General features: G+C 44.4%; 1 protein-coding gene across 1 annotated transcript in view; it reads right to left on the bottom strand.

Moving 5' to 3' along the window:
* The window catches only part of CDHR3 (cadherin related family member 3), a 68170-nt gene extending 46493 nt beyond the window's left edge, over positions 1-21677 (bottom strand). Inside the window, exons 1-2 of the mRNA XM_020888567.2 lie at positions 21467-21677; positions 5008-5210 (exon numbers count right to left, since the gene is read on the bottom strand). Of these exons, the coding sequence (XP_020744226.2) occupies positions 5008-5210; positions 21467-21575 (312 nt within the window). The 5' untranslated portion in view covers positions 21576-21677. The remainder of the gene's footprint in view (positions 1-5007; positions 5211-21466) is intronic.
* Between the last annotated feature and the right edge of the window lie 5141 nt (positions 21678-26818).

Genomic DNA, 26818 nt, shown 5'->3' on the forward strand with positions numbered 1-26818 from the left:
CCCATGCTGTGGAGGGAGCACATATGGAGGAGGGTTGAAAGAGACAATCATAGTACTCCTGTCACCACCTACAAGCAGGGCCAGCCTAGGCACCACACAAGTGGAGATAACCTGCCTCTCTGCTTGGGACATGGGCAGTGAGAGGCAGCATAACACGGAGGTCAAGAGCTTTGACCCTGGAGCCAGACTGGCTTTAAAGCCCAGCCTTCCCATGGCTTAACCTTGCTGTGCCTCAGTTTCCCTAGCTGTAAAGTGGGGATACTGACGGTATCTGCTTCCTAGGGTTGTTGTGAGGATTCCACGAGCTAATCTATCACTGTCTGGGGCTGAGTGAGCACCCAGCAAATGCTGCCTTTTATTGTCATCAGATGTTGAAAACTGTTCAGTGAATGGATGCCCATCAGAGCTGCTCCCCCATCACAACAATCTACTCTGTTTCCTGACTTACCCCCTGGCTTCCAGCTAAGCCTGGAGCCCTCTTCTGAATCCCATGCTGCTGGACCCTTCACCATAGTGTTCCCTATTGACAGCCTGCCCTTCTCCTTGGGACTGGCTCAGTCATCCTAGAGGAAGGAACTAGAATAGTCAAGTAAGGGTCTCAAATGTTGTCTCTTGGAACCAGAGGAATTGGGTTGCTGCCAATACATGGAAAAATTGATTTTGTTGTTTTCTTTATCAGCATCCTTCAATAGCTCAGCAGGTAGAGCAGAGGACTCTGGATCAAAGGAAATGCCTTGGTTGGTTGGTTGTCAGCAGAGCAGAGAGTGCAGCAGGAGCATGCTGGGCCCATAACCCAGAGGTCGATGGATCAAAACCATCCTCTGCTAAGTTTCCTCTTCTGGAGAAAGGAATGGCTACCCACTCCAGTATTCTTGCCTGGAGAATTCCAGAGACAGAGGAGGCTGGTGGGCTATAGTCCATGGGCTGCAAAGAGTCGGAAATGGCTGAGTGACTAACACCAGCATTGATTAAATGTTCAGGCTCTTGCCAAGCTGTTTTTGTAGAGTATTTTATTTAATTATCACAACAACTAGGTTGTAGGTTGGGAAAACTTCCCCTATTTCATGCATCAGGAGACCAGGACAGGGAGGGGAGAGAATTCCAAGAGTCATGGCTGAGAGTGGTAGAGCACCCTCCCCACCTTTTAAGAAAAGTATTTATTTGCCTGTGCCAGGCCTTAGTTGTGGTGCGTGGGATCTTTAATTGTGCTATGTGTAATCTTTAATTGCAGCATGCGAACTCTTAGTTGCAACATGTGGGGTCTAATTTCCTGCTCAGGGATCAAACCCATGCTCCCTGGGTTGCATGGAGTCTTAGCTACTGGACCACCAGGGAATTCCCTGGTGGAGCCTCTTTGATAGTGGGCTATCTAGCTGCAGAGTTTTGGTAAGAGACGATAAGTTTGGTTTGAGGTTTAAGATTGTTTTGGACAAGACTGAGCAAATCTAAAGTGTCCACAGTTCTCACGACAGCAGATGAGGACAAAGGGGTATCAAGCTCAGAGGTGTGATAATGGCAGGGGAGTAGTTGTGGCTGCCACGTGACCTCAGAGAGTGCCTGCTCTAGCAGTTCAGCTGTCACACGGCCCTGACTCCCTGGAGCTTTCCTTCCTAGTGCTCCTCCAGGAGGAAACCCCAGCGATGAGCCTCAGGCATCCCTCCTGCTGGGCAATAATGAGGCAGTGCAGAGTGGGAGTGATGAACAGGGGTTCTTGGGGCCAGCCTGCCTGATCTCAAAGTCTGCCACCAATTAACTATGTGAACTTGGGCAAGTTGCCCAACCTCTCTACGCCTCAGTTTCCCCACCTTTAACATGCAAATAATAATAGCATAGCACTTCATAGTGTTGTTATTAGGATTAAATGAGTGAATTGACAGAAATATTTAGGGGAATTCCTGACATGTTAAGTGTTCCATAAATGTGAGTTATTGTCACCATCATCATTAATCCTCCTCATACCCCTCACATGCCTCCATCATTAATCTTCCTCACCCCCAGAGTCTCAGCAGCTGTGTCCAAAAGCAGGGTGGCCTAGCCTCTGGCATGACTGGAGGTCACCTTTAGGAAGTCCTACATGACTGAGTCCCAAGGCCAAGAGTGACAGACCTCTGGGCTGGAGACCCCAGAACCTCATGGCTAGGTGACCCTGCAGAGTGTCCAGGAGGAGTCAGTTTCTGCCACGGAGATGGCATCGTCATGTTCTGTAGGAACAGCCCTTGTGAGCAGTTTGGGTTGGAGAATAGGATCTTCCTGGAGGGGATGGTTGATGATATTGGGCAGTTTCTGGGGAGAAGCAACCAGTCCTTAAGAACGTGTGAACCCGTGGCCCATCCTAGTACCGACACAAGGTCCTGGGTAGCTGCAGGCTGTGGTGCCGGGAGAGCACCAGGATTGGGACCAAATGTTGAATGTGTGAGCCCAGATCAGTGGAGTGGCTAAGAAATTCTCCATTTGTAGAGGTCAGGAGCAGGATGGAATTCCTCCTTGACTGACAGCCCTGTTTGAATCACATGGGATGTGGGGAGAGGAGATATGATAGTGAAAGATTTGGATGCTTTATGCAAACAGTAATTTCTGTGCATGGCAATTGGAGGGGACAGAGCCTGAGACTGGGAGTGGAAAGACCTGAGTCAAGTTCTTATTTCATCCTTTCTGGCTCTGTGATATTGGACAAATCAGTTAACCTTGCTGTCTCATTGTGATCTTATTTATAAAATAGGGATTTACAATTTTAATAGTGATAATATATATCAGTGTTAGTAGCAGCAATAAGAGATCAGGATGTGAATGTGCTTTAAAACCTCTGCAAATCTGAAATAGTTTGGTCATCCTCATAATTAAAGGCAATAGACTGCAAGAGGCTGAGAATGAGGGCTCTCAAGTGGAAATAACCCAAACATCTGTCAACTGATGAACAAATAGAGAAAATGTGGTATATCCATATGGTGGAGTATCATTCAGCCATTAATAGGAATGAAGTACTGATCCATGCTACAACATGTGTGACCTTTGAAACTTTATGCTTAAGTGAAAGAAAGTGAAGTCTCTCAGTCGTGTCTGACTCTTTGGGACCCCATGGACTATAGCCTACCAGGCTCCTCCATCCATCCATGGGATTTTCCAGGCAAGAGTACTAGAATGCGTTGCCATTTCCTTCTCCAGGGGGATCTTCCCAACCCAGGGATCGAACCCGGATCTCCCATATTGTAGCCAGACGATTTTACCGTCTGAGCCACCAGATAAGTCAGTCATTAAGTGAAAGAAGCCAGTCATTAAAAAAACAAATACAATATGATCCCATTCATATGAAGGGACCAGAATGGGCAAATTCATTAAGACAGAAAGTAGGTTAGTGGTTACCAGGGCCTGGGGGGATAGCAGACAGGGGAGTGACTGCTAATGGATTTGGGGTTTCATTTTTGGGGGATGAAATTGTTCTAAAACTGGATTGTGGTGACGGTCTGTGAATAGAGTAAAAACCACTGAACTGTATACTTGCTTTTTTTGTGTGTATACTTTCAGTGGATGAATTACATGCTATGTGTATTATATCTCAATAGAGCTGTTTAAAAAAAAAAACAAAAAACAGTGCGAGCTCTAAAGCCAGACTGCCTGCCTTCCAGTGTCAGCACAGCAATAGCTGTGCAACACAGGGCAAGTTATTTCACCTCTACTAAATTTTTCCTCGTTTCGCCTGTCTGTACAAACGGGGCAATCATACAAATAAAATCATTGGATTGCTGTGAATATTACAAAAGAGCACATGTCAAGTCCTTTCCGCAGTGTCCAGTGTATACTATGTGCTCTGTAAGTGTGAACAACTGGCAAGGCTTGGAGGCACAGATGACCAGCGCTGTTAAAGATGAACCAGATGTCAAGGGAGCAGGTCTACAGGCAGGGAAGTCACAGAAACGGCACCTGGGCCCCAGAAACGTGCACTGGATGCTGAGGTGGAGGTTGCCTGAATGTGTGCTCCTTGCGTGCCAGAGGGCCCACCCCTGGGGTGTGGAGAATACAACATGCTGGGCTCTGGCCCCCAAGTCCATGGCCCTACAGGTGTGTTCTGAGCCCAGATATGCACACTTTTTGAAAGTTCCCCTAGTGACTCTAATCATCAGCTGGGTTTAAGAACACCTCATATGTTTCTCAGAGAGGCAACCAAGCTCAGACCAAGCAGGCCCACTGGGTCCTCCTAGAACCCAGAACAATGGCAGGTGGGAGCTGGGGCAGGGCTGATGATGACTGTAGAAGGTCCATGTGCCCACTGAGGAATGAGGTAGACGTGGGGGAAAATGCACTTCAACAGGATCCAGACACCTAGACCCTAAAGACATCCTTAGAAGGCCTTTGAGGTTGTCAGTGGAAAACATGCAATTAGCAGGTTCATCCTGCCTAAGGAGAAGTGACAACTTTGGGAAAGGCCAGATGACAAATTAGAAAACAGAGCCGCAGTGGTGTAGCTCTTGAATGTGATTGAGTCTGAATTGTCCAAGAGGAAACATTCATGCAGTATGGATAGACATCCAGACTTATATTTTTATTAAGGGTGTGTTCTTCCATATGAAATATCTTCTCATAAATTTCCTACTGAAAAATCACAGAATCATAGAAAAGAAGAATCACCAGGTACTAGCTCATCAGGGTCTGGTTTCTAAGGAGATCACTACACAAACTATTCCACCCGAAGAATTCGGCTACCATTGGCACTCCTAACACCTGTTATCATATGAGGGTGGTTGGCAATAAGAAATGAGCCTTTTATTTGTAACAAATTGAACATACTGTTCATTTGGACTGGATTAAATGGAGGGGGAAAAGGTCCAAAAGCTACAGGGGCATCTAGCACAGAGGGCTCTAGAATGCCCCGAGCAGAATGTCCAGATCTTACAAGAGGGAAGATTAAAGAAGGAAAAGAGGAAGAAATGACCACTGATCCAGAATTCCACCCATACCATCTGTAGGACCCCTCTTTGTGAGCAGCTCCCTTGGGAATAAGATGGTGCTTACCTCAAAGTCAGTGTCCGACAGCCAGTTCACCCTGAAGGCCCGAGTGAGGGGACTGGAGTTGATTATCAGGGGGAACCCTGGGACCACAGGTGACAGTGATGCTGATAAATTCACAGAAAACTTGTGCACTGAAGTCTCAGGTGGAGAATTCTCTGCTACTTTGCTCATAGCGGGTAAGTGGATTAGGTGTAGCGCCTGTCCACCTGCAGATATAAAAAGGATGCAAAACGACATGAGCACAAAGCCTGTGCTGAAAACAAGGACTTAGCAGCTTGGTCTGTGGCTTCAACTCGTAGCTCAGGGCGAAGCTGGAACCCGGTCACTCCCCAAGAATGAAGACTCTTGCCAAGAGCTAGAAATGGGAATGTGAGATCTTCTCAGAGCCAAGAAAACAGCCACCACTATACAACCACAAAATCTGCTTCTGTCATTCTGGAAATAAAGCTGCTGTTTTTCCTCTTACCTCTCTGCTTCCCTTCGTGTTTCTCCCAGCTTGTGTGGAGAGCCAGGGAGAGGGAAACATGATATCTTAGAACATAGACACCCCCCTTGAAGGACCCAGTCTGGACACAGCATCCTCTGTCTTACAAAGACCAGGGAGCCTCCGAGAGTTTATTTTCCTTCTCTGTGTCAGTGTTAGATACAGAGAACACTCAGAATGGAATGTGCATGACTGGAGAACTCCAAAATCACACCAGCTCTCCCCACATCCCTAAGTATAATCTCCCATCCAACTACTAACCAGGCCCGACCCTGCTTAGCTTCTGAGATCAGATGAGATCGGGCGCGTTCAGGGTGGTATGGCCATAAACCCCAAGTATAATCTCATGGACAGTGACTTGTTATCATGAGATGCTGAGGGCATCATGCAGAGCCTTAATTGGTACATGTGCTCAATAGAGTAACTCCTGTTTCAAAGAGAAGGAAGTGAGAGACTCAGGGCAAGCCTGTGAATTACCTTGGGCTGCATCACAGACAGGGAATTTTATGATGTCAGAGAAAATGTGTTATTTTTTGCTACTAGGAAAGCTTTGGGATGGTCTAAGTTCTCTTTGACACTCTAGAGGATTTTGCCAGCACAGAGGAGAGGAGTGGGTTGTGATCTTTATGCTTCTGTAACACTACTGTAGGGGCTGAATAGTGCCCCCTCCCCCAATTCATGTCTGCCCAGAACCTTAGAATATACCTTATTTGCAAATAGAGTCTTTGTAGATGGAATTATCTACATCTAGTTAGTTATCTATCTAATTATTATCTAATTATCTAGTTAAGAGGAGGTCTTGCTGGATTAGGGTGAGCCCCAAATCTAGTGACTGGTGTCCTTGTAAGAACAGGACAGGACATAAAGATACACACAGAAGGAAGAAGCATCGTTAGGACAGAGGTAGAAACCATAGCACCAGGCCCCAGGGACCCCACAGAGACTGAGACAGAACTGTGTCTGAGTGTCTCCTGTGGAGGATGGGTCAGCAGTGGACTGCCGCAGGGGCAGGGGCTCTGGGTGCAGCAGACCTGGGTATGGCATAAGTCCTCTTGGAGGAGGTCACCATTAACCCCACCATAGAGCTGCCAGAACTTACACAGGACTGGGAAATAGACTCTTTGAGGTCACAAACAGAGCCTTGTGCAACAGAACCCAGGAGAAAGAAGCAGTGACCCCACAAGAGACTGACCCAGACTTGCCTGTGAGTGTCCAGGCGTCTCCAGTGGAGGCGTGGGTCGGTGGTGGCCTGCTGCAGGTTGGGGGCACTGAGTGTAGCAGTACATGCATGAGATCTTTTGAAGGAGGTCACCATTATCTTCATTACCTCCAACATAGCTTGGCCCCGGTATATAGCAGAGAGGGAACACAGCTCCACCCATCAACAGAAAATTGGATTAAAGATTTACTGAGCATGGCCCCGCCCATCAGAATAAGATCCAGTTTCCCCCTCAGTCAGTCTCTCCCATCAGGAAGTTTCCATAAGCGTCTTATCCTTCTCCATCAGAGGACAGACAGACTGAGAAGCACAATCACAGAAAACTATCCAATCTAATCACATGGACCACAGCCTTGTCTAACTCAATGAAACTATGAGCCATGCCATGTAGGGCCACCCAAGACAGATGGGTCATGGTGCAGAGTTCTGACAAAACATGGTCCACTGGAGAAGGGAATGACAAACCACTTCAGTATTCTTGCCTTGAGAACCCCATGAACAGTATGAAGAGGCAAAAAGATAGGACACTGAAAGATGAACTCCCATCTGGGTCAATAGGTACCCAATATGCTACTGGAGATCAGTGGAGAAATAACTCCAGAAAGAATGAAGAGATGGAGCCAAAGCAAAAACAACATCCAATTGTGAATGTGATGGGTGATGGAAGCAAAGTCCGATGTTGTAAAGAGCAATACTGCATAGGAACCTGGAATGTTAGGTCCATGAATCAAGGCAAATTGGAAGTGGTCAAACAGGAGATGGCAAGAGTGAACGTCAACATTTTAGGAGTCAGCGAACTAAAATGGACTGGAATGGGTGAATTTAACTCAGATGACCATTATATCTACTACTGTGGGCAAGAATACCTTAGAAGAAATGGAGTAGCCACCCTAGTCAACAAGAGTCGGAAATGCAGTACTTGGATGCAATCTCAAAAACGACAGAATGATCTCTGTTCGTTTCCAAGACAAACCATTCAATATCACAGTAATCCAAGTCTACGCACTGACCAGTAATGATGAAGAAGCTGAAGTTGAACAGTTCTATGAAGACCTACAAGACCTTCTAGAACTAACACCCCAAAAGATGTCTTTTTCATTTTAGGGGACTAGAATGCAAAAGTAGGAAATCAAGAAATACCTGGAGTAACAGGCAGATTTGGCCTTGGAGTACAGAATGAAGCAGGGCAAAGGCTAATAGAGTTTTGCCAAGAGAACACACTGGTCGTAGCAAACACCCTTTTCCAGCAACACAAGAGAAGACTCTACACATGGACATCACCAGATGGTCAATACCGAAATCAGATTGATTATATTATTTTCAGCCAAAGATGGAGAAGCTCTATACAGTCAGCAAAAACAAGACCATTATCTGACTATGGCTCAGATCATGAACTCCTTATAGCCAAATTCAGACTTAAATTGAAGAAAGTAGAGAAAACCACTAGACCACTCAGATATGATGTAAATCAAATCCCTTATGATTATACAGTGCAAGTGAGAAATAGATTGAAGGGACTAGATCTGATAGAGTGCCTGATGAACTATGGACAGAGGTTCATGACATTGTACAGGAGACAGGGATCAAGACCATCCCCAAGAAAAAGAAATGCAAAAAGCCAAAATGGGTGTCTGAGGAGGCCTCACAAACAGCTGTGAAAACAAGAGAAGAGAAAAGCAAAGCAGAAAAGGAAAAATATACCCATTTGAATGCAAATTTCCAAAGTATAGCCAGGAGAGATAAGAAAGCCTTCCTCAGTGATCAGTGCAAAGAAATAGAGGAAAACAACAGAATGGGAAAGACTAGAGATCTCTTCAAGGAAATTAGAGATACCAAGGGAACATTTCATGCAAAGATGGGCTCAATAAAGGACAGAAATGGTATGGACCTAACAGAAGCAAAAGATTAAGAAGAGGTGGCAAGAATACACAGAAGAACTATACAAAAAAGATCTTCATGACCCAGATAATCACGATGGTGTGATCACTCACCTAGAGCCAGACATCCTGGAATGTGAAGTGAAGTGGGCCTTAGGAAGCATTACTACAAACAAAGCTAGTGGATGTGATGGAATTCCAATTGAGCTATCTCAAATCCTGAAAGATGATATCGTGCTGCACTCAATATGCCAACAAATTTGGAAAACTCATCAGTGGCCACAGACTAGATAAGTCAGTTTTCATTCTAATCCCAAAGAAAGGCAATGCCAAAGAATGCTCGAACTACTGCACAATTGCACTCATCTCACACACTAGTAACATAATGCTCAAAATTCTCCAAGCCAGGCTTCAACAATATGTGAACTGTGAGCTTCCAGATGTTCAAGCTGGATTTAGAAAAGGCAGAGGAAACAGAGAGCAAATTGCCAACATTCATTGGATCATCGAAAAAGCAAGAGAGTTCCAGAAAAACATCTATTTTTACTTTATTGACTAAGCCAAAGCATTTGACTATGTAGATCACAACAAACTGTGGAAAATTTTGAAAGAGATGGAAATACCACCTGACCTGCCTCTTGAGAAATCTGTATGCAGGTCAGGAAGCAACAGTTAAAATTGGACATGGAACAACACACTGGTTCCAAATGGGGAAAGAAGTACTTCAAGGCTGTATATTGTCACCCTGCTTATTTAACTTACATGGAGAGTACATCACAAGAAACGCTGGGCTGGATGAAGCACAAGCTGGAATCAAGATTGCTAGGAGAAATATCAATAAGTTCAGATATGCAGATGACACCACCCTTATGGCAGAAACTGAAGAAGTACTAAAAGCCTCTTGATGAAAGTGAAAGAGGAGAGTGAAAAAGTTGGCTTAAAGCTCAACATTCAGAAACTAAGATCATGGACTCCAGTCCCATCACTTCATGGCAAATAGATGCGGAAACAGTGGCTGACTTTATTTTTCTGGGCTCCAAAATGACTGCAAATGGTGACTGCAGCCATGAAATTACTCCTTGGAAGAAAAGTTATGACCAACCTAGACAGCTTATTAAGACACAGAGACATTACTTTTTCAACAAAGGTCCATCTAGTCAAGGCTATGTTTTTTCTAGTAGTCATATATGGATGTGAGAGTTGGACTATAAAGAAAGCTGAGTGCCAAAGAATTGATGCTTTTGAACTGTGGTGTTGGAGAAGATCTTGAGTCCTTTGGACAGCATGGATATTCAACCAGTCCATCCTAGAGGAAATCAGTCCTGAATATTCATTGGAAGGACTGATGTTGAAGCTGAAACTCCAATACTTTGGCCACCTGATGTGAAGAGCTGACTCATTTGAAAAGACCCTAATGCTGGGAAAGATGAAGGCAGGAAGAGAAGGGGATGACAGAGGATCAGATGGTTGGATGGCATCACTGACTCAATGGACATGAGTCTGAGTAAACTCTGGGAGTTGGTGATGGACAGGAAGGCCTGGCGTGCTGCAGTGCATAGGGTCACAAAGAGTCAGACATGAGTGAGTGACTGAAATGAGCTGAACTGAGAAACCATAGTGATGCAGCTACAAAGCAAGATATGGCCAAAAAAAAAAAAAAACCCAGAAGTCAGGATATAGGTGTGGAGAAGCATCTCTCTCAAAGACTCTAGAAGGAACCAACCCTATTGATACCTTGATTTCAGATTTCTGGGTTCCTGAATTGTGAGAGAATAAATTTCTGCTGAGTTAAACTATTCAGTTTGTGGCCATTTGTTATAGCAGCCCTAGGAAACTGATACAATTACCACTTATTCAATGTTCCAAATAAATGCATCCTGTAAAATGCTTTCCCTTCTTTATTCCTCAAAACAAGCCTTTTGGATAAACATTAGTGTCATCATTTTACAGATGAGGAAACTGAGCTGAAGCACACACAGTGAATAATAAGTAACAAAGTCAAAATTTACACCAAGATCACCTTCTCAGCCAGCTTCCAACCTTGGCCACCATTAACCTTTGGGGACAAAGTCCCTAGATTGGGAGGAGGTACAGGCGGGACAGATCTACAGGGTGGAAAGATCTGAAAGGTGCCGAATTTCTAGAAGCAAACAAGCCATGGGAAAACATTGGCTTTTTTTTTTTTTTTTAACATTGGCTTTTATAAGAGAATGTTTTACTTCAGATTTGAGGGAGGGGAGGCAGAGGAGCAGGTGGAAATGCAAGAAAAATTGAAATATAAACACATCATTGATACAAGCATTCCTAAATCTAAAATCATCTGATTTCGTTGAGAGACTAAAATGCATTATGCATAAGTTATTTTTTGCTGGCAGAATTATCTGGTTTTATGGACAAGGACTGTGCAAGGACTCAGAAATATCAAAACAGCTGAGGGAGGTTTAGGGTGATGTGAAAACAAATGGATTTTTTTAATCTATTAAAATTGACTTTAATATTATAGCATTCCTGTGATTAAAAAAAAACCCAGCAGCAATATAGTATGTCTAGAGTATTTAGAGGCAAAAATTTCCCCAAAATAGTTTTTCAAAATGAGCAAAATAATCAATTGCTGTGGTGGGTTGGGTTTTGTGGTTATAATTCACTCAAGCCCTCTTTTCCCACCATTGGAGTCTCCAGCACACCGCCCTGCCCAGCCAAGTTGTTCACAAGAGTGTTCCCTTCCGGCTCAGCAGGGAAAGACAGTCATGAGCAAAAGGGAAGACTGGCAGTTTGTTTCCAAGGACCCTACCTGATCTTGCTGCAGTGATTTGTGCCTCTCTAACCAACAAGGAAGGAGGCTTCCATGTATGTTTAAGCAAATATGTAACTCATTAGATTTTCCTCATGAACAGCCCAGGTTAGGGCTTCCCTGGTGGCTCAGCGGTAAAGAATCCTTTTGCCAGTGCAGAAGACTGGGGTTCAATCCCTGATCCAGGAAGATCCCACATGCCATGGGAGCAACTAAGCCTGTGCACCACACCTACTGAGTCTGTGCTCTAGAGTCCAGGAGCCACAACTGCTGAAGTCCATGTGCCCAAGAGCCTGTACTCTGCAACAAGAGACACTCCTGCAATGAGAAGACCGCACTCTGCAAGTAGAGAATAGCCCCTGCTTGCCACAACTAGAGAAAAGCCTGCGCAGCAACAAAAACCCAGCACAGTCAAAAATAAATAAAATTTTGGAAAAAATTGGCAATCTTTCTCTGTAAAGAGCTTGATAATAAATATTTTAAAAAGAGAGAGAGAGAGAAAAGCCCAGGGTAAGGTAGTGCACAGCCCAAAGGAACAGACTAAAACTAGTAACCACTCACCTTCTCTGAGCACCTATGCACCAGGCATCGTGCTAGTAAGCCTGATTTCACCTGCTCTAACCATGGTCCCTGGAAGTAGGTATTACCGCCACCACTTCACACCCCTGAGACTGCACACCCAGAAAATGGCCATGAGGGCCCTGGTTCACTCATCTGGGTCTGTAGATAGCAGACTGCGTGTCTCTACTATAGGCTTTCGATCCATGCTTGTCAGATGACCCTGCACATGAGATGAATTGTGGATATTCTGTAACCTGGTAACAGCATAGCAAGATGGTGCTGGAGCTGGTAAGAGATTGGACTCTCCACCCAGACATTAGATTTGGGTGATGTGACATCTAAGAGGCCTTTTAGGGGAACAGCATAAGGAATAGTGCTGGAGTATTAGCTTGGTACGGTCTCAGCTATGAGAGGGTTTTCTAAGCCCGACTCAGAGGTTCCCACAACTTCAACCTCAACAGGGAGACTACCACAGCCACCAACCTTGCTGTGGTAAACTGGAGAGATTGCTCACCAAATATGCCCAGCAGATAGCCTCTACTTTGCTTTGTGGGAAGTGTATCCCTTGATCTTGTTGCATTAATCATAACTTTGATAAACTCTGGGTTTGAGAGGCTAATTCTAGAGAAGAACCAGTCTTCCAATCCAAGGCATCTGACTCCAAGGGCAGGGCTCCTTTTCATGGTTCCATGCTGCCTCCTTACACTTACAGGGCTTGCCCTGGTCTTCCTCGAGTGGTCCCACTTCCTCACGGCGGTGAGGGAAGTATTGGGGAGGGAAAAGTGGATCTATCCAGTGACCCTCAGGCACTTTGTGTTGGAAACTGTCTTGATAAAGCCGGACTGTGTCTGTGACTATTTCTGTGGACGTTCTTGCCGGACCTCTTCTGCTCTTCATCTGGCGGTCTTTCCTCCAAGGAAAAGGTTATGTGTGCCAGGGTTGTATAGTTGAATCCTAAAAACTTTGAGGCAGACACTCCAGGGACATTGATAAGGCAAGTGGCCAAGCTGGGATATCCTGAGTCTTAGTCCAACACCCAGTTCTTCCAGTTTCTTTGCTATTAAAAGCAGTGGTTCAGTGCAGTTCAGTTCAGTTCAGTTTAGTCACTCAGTTGTGTCCTACTCTTTGCCACCCCATGAACCGCAGCACACCAGGCCTCCCGGTCCATCACCAACTCCCAGAGTCCACCCAAACCCATATCCATTGAGTCAGTGATGCCATCCAACCATCTCATCCTCTGTAGTCCCCTTCTCCTCCTGCCCCCCAATCTTTCCCAATATCAGGGTCTTTTCAAGTGAATCAGCTCTTTGCATCTGGTGGCCAAAGTATTGGAGTTTCAGTTTCAACATCAGTCCTTCCAATGAACACCCAGAACTGATCTCCTTTACGATGGACTGATTGGATCTCCTTGCAGTCCAAGGGACTCTCTAGAGTCTTCTCCAACACCACAGTTCAAAAGCATCAATTCTTCGGCGCTCAGCTTTCTTCATAGTCCAACTCTCACATCTATACATGACTACTGGAAAAGCCATAGCCTTGACTAGACAGACCTTTGTTGACAAAGTAATGTCTCTGTGTTTTAATATGCTGTCTAGGTTGGTCATAACTTTCCTTCCAAGGAGTAAGCATCTTTTAATTTCGTAGCTGTAGTCACCATCTGCAGTGATTTTGGAGCCCAGAAGATTAAAGTCAGCCACTGTTTTCACTGTTTCCCCATCCATTTGCCATGAGGCGATGGGACCGGATGCCATGACCTTAGTTTTCTGAATGTTGAGCTTTAAGCCAACTTTTTCACTCTCCTCCTTCACTTTCATCAAGAGGCTCTTTAGTTCTTCTTCAGTTTCTGCCATAATGGTGGTGTCATCTGCATATCTGAGGTTATTGATATTGCTCCCGGCAATCTTGATTCCAGGTTGTGCTTCCTCCAGCCCAGTGTTTCTCATGATGTACTTTGCATATAAGTTAAATAAGCAGGGTGACAATGTACAGCCTTAACGTACTCCTTTTCCTATTTGGAACCAGTCTTGTTCCATGTCCAATTCTAACTGTTGCTTCCTGACCTGCATACAGGTTTCTCAGGAGGCAGGTCAGGTGGTCTGGTATTCCCATCTGTTTCAGAATATTCCACAGTTTATTGTGATCCACACAGTCAAAGGCTTTGGCATAGTCAATAAAGAAGAAATAGATGTCTTTTGGAGCTCTCTTTTTTGATGATCCAGCGGATGTTGGAAATTTGATTGTGTTAGCAGTATTAATAGTAATGACCTGGCAAGGGTCCACACTCTAAAAATAGAGCAATTAATATGGTATGGAATTCACCAAATATTCAATTTTTTCATTCTACAGATAAGCTTAAAGGATGTGTCCAAAGGCACTCTGCTAATCAGGCCTTCCCTGGCAAAGGAATGGCCAGGAACCAGGGGCCATCTTTCCCTAAGACATGATGCACTTTCCTTCCAAACTTTCTCTCGTGGTCCGAGTGCTGGAGATCAAGAAAGAGGCTTTAATAGAATTTGACTTACACATGCATCTTAATTAAGAAGCAAATTAGAAGTGCTTGATGGGTACACTTTGAAAAGGAAAAGGCACACAAAATGATTATCAGTCACTGAGCCCACTGAAACATCTCACCTATGGCTGAGAGCTTGGATGGATGATGGATTTGCTTATTTCCAAATAAGTGAATTCACTGCCTTGCCAGAAAGGGTCCAAGGAGGCCCCCTCCGTGGAGCCCATGTTGGGATAATGAAGGCCTCCGTAGCCTCTGTTCCAGGGGAGGAAGCTGGTCACCTGGGTCTCTGACACCAAAGGTGAGGAGGTGGTTCAGGAAGTGTGGGGACATTCCTTCTTCTCCCTCAGGGGATGCAGCTGCTCTGACTTACTACTGTTTTCAGTACACAGGGCAGTACTCATCTGAGGCTGTCACTCAATACATGCCTCTTCCTTCTAGTAACCAATCAAAATCATAGTGAAAGAATCCAGAGGAATGTTGTGAAAAGGGCAAGAGAATTGGAGTCAGAGCCAATCTGAGTTTTGCTACTACTTGACTGTGTAGCCTTGGGCTGGTCCCTCAAGTTCTTTGGGCCTTATGTCCACTCTGTCTCTCAGGGCTGTGGGGCTACACTACAGTGGCCATGAAACACTTCCAGTTGCTCAATTGTTCAAGGAGATGCACAGGACCCGAACGAGAATGCTTCCCCATCCACTGTTGATTACAGAAAATAGAGATGGTATAGCAGTTACATTAAAGTAAAGATGTGCATCCCAGCTGAATGCTGTCTCATAGCAAGAGGACAGGAGAGGCTCAGAGCCAGCAGCCTCCTGCTATCTTCTTTTCCTAAGGCCATAGCTAAGTGCACTTGCTCAGACCAGAAACCACCAGCTACGTCACTGATACCTTGGAAACAGTGAATCCAAATTAGAGTCTCTGCTGGAACTGTTTGTATTGAATATTTCTCTGGTCCTGTAGGCACCATCCTGTTACATAACTAGCCCCAACAGCAGAGCCCTCTGAGGGGCTCATCAGGACCAGGGGCAAATCATCAATCTCACCCTCATCAATGAACATTGCTTTTAGGCCGCTGCAGACCATCCCGAACCTCCAGGGACCCATGGTTACAATACAGTGCTATTAGTCAGCAGGCTCCATGCCTTGAACAAGAGTTCGTTGTGTGCAGGAACTTTAGCAAAGCCACTCAGACTAATTCCAGTCCTACTGGAATTCACTCTCATGGGTACCATATAAGAAAATGCATATGCTCAGTTTACTATAAAACATTATAGAATGTTGTTGTTTTAGTGTATGCAACATCTTCCTGTGTCTTTCATTTTCACAATGTTATACCTTCCTGGATGGGATGCTCACCCACCCACTTTGGGGGGCTGATTCACGCCCCCCGAAGGCTAATGGAAGGTAGGACACAGAAGAAAAGGTGTCGAGTCTTCTGATTCTGTAAATGACACTACATCATCATTAGCAAGAGAGGGAGGTGTTTGTCTTGGAGCATCACTCTGGTTCAGGCCTGAGGAGGGCGGGTTTCTTGCCAACATCTAACTCTATGGAGATGGAAAAGCAGACAGATTCCAGTAACTTGAGTGCTTCAGCGGGAGTGAGGGAAAGACAACCAGGTTCCCTTGGAAAAGGAAGAGGAGAGTGGGGCTGAGAGGAGGGAAGGCCTTTGCTTTACTGAGGTTGTCTTAATAGGAAAGAGACATGGTAGAAAAGAGGAAACTTTTTGTAACATTCTTTGGATCCCATGTATAGGATTAATCACCCACAGAAAGACTTTCTGGAAATGGACTACATCTTCCTGCCTTTTCAAATGATGAGAGCATTAAAAAGGATGTACACCTGGTCCTCAGGGAGTGTAAGACACTGAACCTTGGGCCTCTTTTGATTTCCTGACTCACTTAGCTGGGGGCCAGGCCCAGACGGCAGACTTGTGGATCACCCTAGAGAGATCAAGATGACCTCACATGTGGTGCTCGGTGAACAAAACTCAGGTCAATGGGCCTGATACCTTTTTGTGTTCCTGTGGATCTTCTAACTACCAAGGAGAGCCTTCTCTCATTAAACACCCTGGCATTTTTCATTTCCATGATACTCAGACAAAAGCTAGTTCCCTGGAGACTTTCTCAAAGTGGAGACAGCCTCAGTATGCAGTGGATTTAAATACACTGAGGAGCCTTTGCTAAGTCTTCCATCTCCCAGGAGTGACACATGTTCCTTTGGTACTGATGGAGCCAGAGACTGTTTCACCCCAACTCTTTCTTGTGCTACAGCTGAGAGTCTTGTGGAGTTTATGTTTTTTAAGGGCCTTGCTTTCTAAGTTGTTGCTGGAAAGGGACACTTTAGCATCCTAAAGAGAAAATATTTTCTTTCCCTCCTCTTAATAGGAGGTGAAAAAGACAGAAGCCAACCTCACTGCCAATATTAAGCAGGCAGAGGATCTAAATTTCTGCATTTAGGGGATATCAGTAAATGCAGAGGGAAAAAAACAGGCCCCCAAAAGGATAATGATCAACAACAACAAAAATTTATTAGATACCCCGTATGTATTGGTACTCAGAGACCACAGAGGAGTAAGAAATATGAAAACTGTTATTGTAGGGCTGGCATTCCAGTTGAGGATTCCAGGGCAGACTTTTATAACTCCTGCTACTTTTCATTGAGCACTTATTCTGTGTTAGGTACTGTACTAAACCCTTGACACCGATTCCACGTGTAGGCAAGAGAAGCTCCAGGGTTTAATAGAAAGAGCACCCACTAAGAGCTAGGGCAATCTGAGAAGGCCCCGTGGAGGAGGTGGGGCTTGCCTGGACCTGGAGGATACACACAGGTTAGACCAAATGAGAGGAACAGAATACTGGAAAATGTTACTTTGTCTGTGGTTACTTTGGTGATGCCTGTTTCCAATCTGCTGAAAGCAGGTACTGTGACCGCTCCCCTCCCCCAATCCTCTGTGACCCTGGTGTTTTTGAGATCAAGGGTAAGGAGTAGGTTTTCAGACTCACCTAAGAAGGTGAGAGAAGAGCAGTCTGCATCATAGCAGACCTTCCAAAAAATTGTTTTGACCTGTGGAAGCAAAAGTGCAGTACAGTGTGTGGTCTTTTGGAGGGGGAGGGATTAGAATGTGGTTTTTATTTAAAAATCTGAAGTATTTCTTGCAGATTTTTGTGATCTATTTCTTTCACACATCTGATGAGACGATTCCAAATGATAATGTTTCAATATGAGATGCTGGGTTTTTTTAACCTCACTCTTCCCCTAATGACAATAAACGTCACCTCTTAACTCAAATGATTATGGTCCTAAAAGCCTCTATTTCTGGGAAAATCTCCAATGTTTAATTCAAGTAAGAGTCTGCGCAGCTCAAGGCCCAACTTCACACTCACAGTTCCTCCTGCCCTCTAAAAGTTCAAGGTTAAAGAGAGTTCAATATTATTAGGAGACTCGTGATTTATTTGTCTATTAACAGATCAAAGGGGAAAAATCAAATAGTCTTCTTTATAGATCTTGAGAAAAAATTTGATTTAAAAATCCATTTTGGGCTCAGTCAGACGAGCGCAGAGACGCTTCTGGAAGTAACATTGCAATGGCTGCTGAAGGAGAACCCCAAGTTCAGTTCAAACTTGTATTGGTTGGTGATGGTGGTACTGGAAAAACTACATTCATGAAATGTCATCTGACTGGTGAATTTGAGAAGTATGTAGCTACCTCGAATGTTGAGGTCCATCCTCTTGTGTTCCATACCAACAGAGGACTGGTTAAGTTCAATGTATGGGATACAGCTGGTCAGGAGAAATTTGGTGAACTGAGAGATGGCTATTATATACAAGCTCAATGTGCCATTATAATGTTTGATGTAACATCAAGAGTTACTTACAAGAATGTGCCTAACTGGCATAGAGATCTGGTACGAGTATGTGAGAACATCCTGATTGTGTTGTATAGCAGCAAAGTGGATATTAAGGACAGAAAGGTTAAGGCAAAGTCAATTGTCTTCCACCAAAAGAAGAAGCTTCAGTACTATGACATTTTTGCCAAAAGTAGCTACAACTTTGAAAAGCCCTTCCTTTGGCTTGCTAGGAAACTGATTGGAGACTCTAACTTGGGAGTTTGTCACCATGCCTGCTCTCGCCCCGCCAGAAATGGTCATGAACCCAGCCTTGGCAGCACAATATGAGCCGATTTAGAGGTTGCTCAGACAACTTCTCTCCCAGATGGAGATGATGACCTGTGAGAAAATGAAGCTGGGGCCCAGCATCGGAAGTCTAGTTTTATAGGCAGCTGTCCTGTGATGTCAGTGGTGCAGTGTGTTTGCCACTTTATTATATAGCTAAGCAGAACATGTGCTTAATCTTTGGATGCTGAAGGAGATGGATGGGCTTTGAAGTGAATGTGGCAGTTTAAAAAAAAAAAAAACCTTCATTTTTTTGGACCTGCATATTTAAGTGTTTTGGAACACAGTTGTTTCCTCCTTGAGTTTCAAATATAAGACTGCTATAGTCACATGACAATACTGAGAGGTGGAATCTTGCTTGTTACTGTCATTCCCATTCTTTTTCATTTAAAATCAGAATAAAGTTGTATTTCAGATATCTAAGCAAGTGAACTCATCTTTTATTTAAATGAGCATTTTAAAACCACTAACACGGAAAGTTGCGCCATGTTACTACTTGAATTGCCTTTGCTATTACCACTTAATTTGAAGTCAGTTAGGTTAAATGCTCCTAATTTTCTGTATACATGAATTATTTCACACAAATGTAATAACAAGTCAACAGCATTGTATTTGATAAGTTGTTAAAAGGTGTAAATAATATCAATAGCTAGGCTAAAATAACACTTACCCCACCTGCCTTTGGGCTTAGGTAGTGTCACCTAGAGATGAGATTTATGTTACCTGTCAAAGGTGACATTTGCTTCAGATGTTTTGAACAGGTCAGAATTATCTTTGCATTTTATGGCAAAAGTGACCATTTTCTAATGTAGAACTTGTCAAAGTCCAATGAATTCATACAAATGGTTGCAGGAACTTGAGGGACATCTCATTTGTTAAAAGTGAATATAATTGTGCATTTACTTTTTTGTTTTTTGATGTCACATGTTTAATGTAAAGTTGGTATTCTAGGAAGATGTTCCATGTTTACCTGCTGTTAAGTACTCCCAAGCTTTAAAGATTATCAAAGACTAAAGATTTCATTGGCTATATCACAGTTTTGATGATTTTTCTCCCCCCAAAGAATTTTTGTGGTTGGTGCAAGAATACCACAGGATGCTGCAGCATAGAAGTGGATCTTAGGTAAGCTTCTCAGTGATGTGAACCAAATGCCAAACTTTCAGTAGATTAACCACTTATATTGTATGGTTTCCACATGTAAACATGAATTGGGTCTGTCTTGCCTAAGTTTGATCTCACTGACACCATACTGTAGCAATTAGAAATCAAGACAAGCTATTTTGCTCTTGTAAATATGCCTGTACTATAGTTCAGTTTACCAAAGTGCTTTAAAGAGATGTCCAATTATCCTTGAATGACTACTTACCTACCTAAAAGCAGGGAAGGGTCCCTTTTAAGTATATGGAAAAATGGACTGTAAAGGGTAAAATTGGATATATTTTAATTTGTTAAAATTTTGAATAAATATTAATAGATTCACTTACCAAAAAAATCCATTTTTGGATTTCTCTGGTGGTCCAGTGGTTAACACTCTGAGTTTCCAGTGCAGGGATCATGGGTTTGATCCCTGGTCAGGGAACTAAGATCCTATATGCCAAGTAGCCAAATTTAAAAAAATAAAAATCCATTTTTATTTATAAGCAAATAGCCTAAATAAGAATAAAAGCTATCTCCTTAACATATAAAACATTTCTATTTCATACCAAAAGTTAACATGATGCTTTATGGAAAACAAGACAAGAGTGTACGTTCTTATTGTTATTTAACAACAGTCTGAAGATATAGGGCCAGTAGTTGAATAAGAGAAAGAAAAGAGATAAGAAAACAATGAAGGAAAAGTATAAACATTTATTATTTTCAAACCTGGAAAATCCATGAAAATCAACAGAAACATCATTACAAATAAGATAATTCATTAACAGAATTCCATACATTATATAAGGATCAATTAAAAGATAAAAGTCAAAAGAAGATTTCATTTGCAAATGCTAAAAAATAAAAGAAAAAGAGCTAGAAATATAATCAAAATGTGCAAGATCCGTATGAAGGAAATCTCAAAATACTCATGAGAAAATGAAGAGCTGAACATGTTTCTAGAACCCTGTTCTTGAATAGGAAGACTCAGTGTCGTACGTAATCAGTAACATTTACTAAGCATTTACTAGATAACAGACACTCCTCTAAATGTTTTACTGTATAACTCATCAAAGATGTAAATTACCCCTAAATTAATCTGCAAATTTAATATGATTGAATTCCATACATTATGCATATACTACCTATTCAAAAATAAGATTTAATTTAAAAAGCTCAATTTCAATAATCCAAGCTGACAACATTGAAGAATCATCCAAGATTCCTGAAGCTCTTGCATAAGGAGGAGGGAGTGCCAGGAACATGAGGTGAATCTTTGCCTTCTATCAGAAATTTTCTTCTCTCAGGACTAAGATCCTAGCCCCTTTGTACCTCAGTTTCCACACAGGGTGACTTGGCAACCTCAGCTTGCCGCTAGAGAGCTCCAGAGTAAGGCCGGAATTTGCACAAAGACTAGCTGACATACACACAAAGCTCTGCCAGGAAAGTTCTTTCCCCAGCTTTAGGTCTTGAAAGGACTACACAGACCAAGAGGGGAAGTGAAACAGTCTATATGAACATCAATTAGATGGGGCTTCTGGGGTACCCTCTTCTCCAGATATCCCACCCCAGCTTCACAAGTCTCCCTGATGCTGACAGTCCCACACTTGAACAGGGCCCCCCAGGGGCAATTTCTTCCTTCGGGGACTTTATCACACAATGATATTGAGCAAACTGAGTGGGCCAAGTCAGGTGGTGAAACGGAGCTCCTACCTGACAGGGCACCCAGGAGAAGTGGGAAGAAGACGACCTCCTGCATCTCTGCTAGTTCACGTCTGCGTCCGCTTCTGGCACATCTTCCAGGGCCTGAACCCCACATCATTACACCTGGGGTCTGTTCTAGGTGCTGCTCACCTTCTGCTCCTGGCTTTGTTGCCGCTCGAGAAGTCAAACAGAGGCTTTCGTGTCACTAAGGGAGACTCCAAACACCACAGGACTGTTTGTTCTCTGATTACCTGCCTCTGTGACGGCACGGTACCAGGAGGTCAGCCAACCAGCCGGTGGGGCCAGCTCAGAGCCCATCTTGAAAGTCCACGTCCAAGGTGCGTCTGCACAGAGAGCCCCAGGAGAGAAGTCAAAAGAGCAACGGAAGAGCAGACACTGAGGTGATGTGAAGAGCTGAACACAGCAGTGTCATCCCTGACAGGCTCAGTTGTCCTGTCACCAGGCACCTTGCCATCCAGGAAACGGGTAGGAAGTAAGAATTTTTCTGCTGTTCTGAACTGATGAGTCAGACTCAGGTTTGGAGACTAAAGCATTCATTCCAAAGAGAGGAGCCAAGAGCTCAGGGCCAGACCCTCAAGGCAGACTCCATCCACATCCTGCTCCCCTGACTCCCCCTCCCACCCCGGCAGCCCTCAAAGACGTCTGTGGAGGAAGATTTCGATGGCAGCTTGAATGCACAGGGAAGTGATGTGGCCCAGCCCTGGGCTGCATTGCCCTGCGCCATGCTTCCATGCCCTGTACAGCCCTGTGGGAGGCTACAAGCCCTGGTGAGTGAGACGCATCTGGAGTCCAGCATCCACTCAGACAAGGAGCAGTGGCCATGCAGAGGGAGGGTTGGGGGGGGAGCAGCCTGTTCCCTCAACGTGGTGCAGTAGGAAGACCGTGGACGCAGTGGAAGGAAGCGGGACTTGGACCCTCTCTTCTGTTCCTTTCACTCAAGAAATGCCTGCTGGGGGAGGGGTGCCCACCCAGCAGCCCAAGGTTGGTGGCAAGAGACGGGTGGGGGCACCAGGGACGTGAGCCGCTGGGAGACCCTCGGGAGCTCTGAAGACTACCTGTGCCCCACTAGTGAACCAGCATCTGGATGCACAGAGGTCAGCCCTGGCCAGTCAGTCTGTGAGAGCCCCGAAAACTGCCACAACAGATTGAGAGAGAGCGGGAAGGCCAGCTCAGGAGCCATGCCTGTCCCCTGTCTCCCTCCTCCCCAGGCAGAGAAACCAGACAACACCCCACACCCAGGGGCCAATGCTGCCGCAGGGGGGAGCCTGAAAACAAAATTGAAGTTGCCTTTGAGATGGAAGCTGTGAAAGCTATCAAGGAGGATGACTAACTGAAAGTGAACAGGAAACAAGCTATTAAGGATCAAGAAAAGGAGATGTAACAGAGGCAGAAACAGAAAAACAATGTAACAGAAAAACAATGACTGGAGGAAACAAAACCATTTCTGTTTATATGACCCTGGATTGAGACTTCTAGATAAACCAGTTACAGCCGCTCCTAGGCACAAGGAAAGTAAGGCTCAGAGAGGATGTGTAACTTGCCCATTATGTCCAAATCTTCGTCAAGCCCTTTCTAGCCTCCTCAGTGCCGCCTGCAGCCTCTTTTTCCAGTTTGGCTGCCACCACTGGGGCCTTGGGGCTTCCCTTGTGGCTCAGCTGGTAAAGAATCCATCTGCAATGTGGTTTGATCCCTGAGTTGGGAAGATCCCCTTTAGAAGGGAAAGGCTATCCACTCCAGTATTCTGGCCTAGAGAGTTCCGTGGACTGTATTGTCCATGGGGTCGCAAAGAGTCAGACACGACTGAGTGACTTTCACTTTCACCGGGTCTTACTCAAGTCCTGGCCTCTGACTGGGATTGTCTCCATAGCATCCAATGCATCCTGTAGGAAACCCTCAGGTTATTTTCCCAAAAATACAATTTTGATCCCTCATTTTTCCCTTGAGAAAAGTCAACTTTTCCCATATAAAGCAGGAAGTGAGATTCGGAATATAATGTCAGTCTGTAGGTAAGTTTCTGTCTAAAATAGGTAAATGGCAAGGAAAACATAGGTTTTGTTGTGTGAGCTTAGGCAAATTACCTACCCTTTCAGAATCTCAGTCCCACTTCTACAAATCAGGAAGAACAATACCTGTGATGCAATATTATTGTGAATAGTCCATGAGCTAATGAAGTGAAAGAAACTGGGCCATAGTATGTGTTCTAGCAATACTGTATTTTTCCGAATAGGGCTGTAGTAAAAGCTGCAACATAGTAGGTAGTCAATAAACGTGGGCTGAAAAAAAAGATGACTAAACAGTTGCCAAGTTACCAATTCTCACCTCTCAGTTTTTCCTGTCATATTAGTTACTGTAAATAATCCATTTCATTATGCATAATTAAAGCTGAAGTGATGCCTCAGATTAAGTTATGGAAGACGTCAGAATAATTAAGGCTTTGAATGAAAGAAACTCACATCTGTTTAATTTTCAGCCTGACTGCACAGCGTTCTTCACGTTGCCTTGTTTTATCCAGGAATAGGGGAATCTCCCGTTCCCTCCACTCCCTGGTCCTGGGATCATAAGGGTCAGATTTTGGAATCTGCTATGGGTTTTTTTTTCCTCCTGTAATGACAGCATCTATTTCTAGCCCTTAAGGTTGTTTCTGCCATTATCATGTTATATTGTCCATTTGTCGGCTCACGTCTCCTGAAATAGTATGGTCCAGGCATCTAGGACCCAGATGGGCCAGAATCACACAGAGGCTGAACAGGACCCTGAGGCCCCCTGCTCTCTTGTTCTGACCTCTGAGATCCAAAGTCCTGGTTCCACCCAGGTCTCAGTCAGGTGAGGTGAATTGAGCAGGCACCCCTCTGGGGTCACATGGAAGACCTGGGGAGACTTCCACATCATGTCTGGCCCAGCAATGGTTCAGACCCATAAAGTCCCTGAAGGGACTTTCCTGGGATCCAGCTACTGCAAGTGTCTAATTTGCTAGCAAAGGCGTTGTGTTCTAAAGATCCGTTAAACTGGAACTTGGAAGATACTTTCCTGCAGAGGGATGACTTGCCACCTACAAACGCTTACATTATCTATAATCTACTTGATACACAAAGCGCTACAGACTTCAGACCAGAAATGGAAGCACTGCTGTGAATGTTTGAAAAGTCCAGCTCCTTCAGTAGGTCTGTGGGCAGAGAAGCCAACAAGCGCGGCCACCTTTATGTCTGTGGGGAAGCTCTGCCCGTGGTTCCCATTCACCCAGTGCTGGAAAACTGGGGACCTCCAGGATCCAAACCCTGGGACAGGACCCCCAGGTCACAGCGTTCAGGTGCCCCTGCCTCACAGGCCCCTCTTGGGCAGAGTTCTCAGGGCCCAGCACACACTCTCAGCAGCAGCGGCCATGCGATGGCAGGAACGGGAAGCAGTCGACAGGGGCTTCCCTGTGTAGCCGCTGTACCAGCGTGCACACAGCTCCGGCACCCCACTCCCAGGATTCTCTCACACATCTGTCTCCCGTCAGTCCTAGCATGCCTTTCCAGGCCAGAGAAGCTCTTAAACTTTATTGCACCCTGATTGCTTCACATGTAACACTGAGCCAGATACATGGCTGGTGCTCAAAATATTGTGGACTTACTGAATTTACTTTCTACTCCCTTGCCCTGTGCCTTTCTCTCCCCTACCCAGAACACCCATCCAGTGAGAGCCCCTCAGCTCTGGTGGGGAAGGAAATTAAATTGCGCACCCTTCCCTACTTCTGGAACCTCAGGGGCACTCACTCCCAGACTGGCCATGAGGATCCCAGGGGTTCCCCTCTGAAGCTGAGCCTCAGTAGCAAAGGAAAAATAATTTCCCTCTGCCCTCTGAGTCCTCAGCTGAGACCCCAGTAATAAAAGACAGATTAGCAAGAAAAAAACAAACAGAAGTTTTAATATGTATACTTCATGGATACACGGGCCTCCCTTGGTGGCTCAGCAGTAAAGCACCTGCCTGACAATGCAGGAGACATTGTGGGTTCAATCCCTGGGTTGAGAAGATCCCCTAGAGAAGGAAATGGCAACCCATTCCAATTCCATGGACAGAGGAGCCTGGTGGCTAGAGTCCATAAGATCGCAAAGAGTTGGACACAACTGAGCAACTAAACAACAACATGGATACTCAGGAGATAGCCAGGGAAAAATGAGTGATTTCCAGGGTAGCTTAGAATTTAAGATTAAACACTATCTTAACAAGGAAATAGGAATAGGGGTACATGATCTTAGGGGGAAGAAAATTATTTTTAGGAAAGATTTTTAGGGCCCTTAGAAGAATCGAGAGAAGGTATGATGGTTTTTGACAGAGTTTGTCTGGATATGGTGTCCACCTCTAGGCAAAACACCACATCTGTTTTCAATTTGCATTTCTCGTCTCATGAGTGAGGTTGAGCATCTTTCCCCAATGTTAAGGAATCAATACTGCTTCCTTTTCTGTAAATTTTCTGTTCATTTCTACCATTTTTCTACTGAATTTTTGATACATCTCTTGCTGGCTTGTGGAAAGTCTTGCTATGTTAAGGAAATTAACACTTTGTCTGTAATAGGCATTGCACATATTTCCCCAGTTTACCATTTGATTTTTTACTTTGTTTATAGGAATTTAGGCCATGTAAAAAATTTTTTTATTCTTACATAGTCAGATTTATCACTTGTGTTCCTTGGCTAAGTAGCACACAATATCTCTCTGAGATAATTTTTTAAATTTCATGTGTTCTTCTAGTGCTTTGCCATGGTCTGGATGTTTGTGTCTCCCTAAAATTCATATGCTGACATCCTGATGCTCAATGTGATGATATTAGGTGGTGGTGCCTTTGGGAGGTGATTCACTCATAAGGATGGAGCTCCCATGTAAGGCATTAGTGACCTTATCAATGAGACCCCATAGTGGCCCCAGAGGACTAGCTCCCCCTTCCTCCAAGTGAAGATACACTGGAAAGAGGGTCATCACCTGACAATGCTGGCACCCTGATCTCAGACTTTCAGCCTCCAGAACTGTGAGAAATACATTTTTGTTGTTTATAAGCCATCTGGTTTGTGGCATTTTGTTATAGCAGCCTGCATGGATTAAAGCATACATTTATCATTTTATTTTCCGCTGGAGGCCTCTGATCTATTTGGAGTCATCCCTTCAGGTGTGAGGTGGGATCCAGTGAGAACTTCTCTGTCCAGCAGCTGTCTCAGAGTTCTCTTTAACCAGCTGAGCCAGAGCCCTCCTGGTTGACTCCACAAGTTGAGGACAATGGAATACTTTTTTCCTATGTCTCCAAAGGGTGCTTATGCTTGGGACAGAATTATTAAGTCAAGAAAATGCCTTGGGAAGCTCTGATCC

Source organism: Odocoileus virginianus, chromosome 1, assembly GCF_023699985.2.
Source record: "Odocoileus virginianus isolate 20LAN1187 ecotype Illinois chromosome 1, Ovbor_1.2, whole genome shotgun sequence".
Taxonomy (NCBI): Eukaryota; Metazoa; Chordata; class Mammalia; order Artiodactyla; family Cervidae; genus Odocoileus; species Odocoileus virginianus.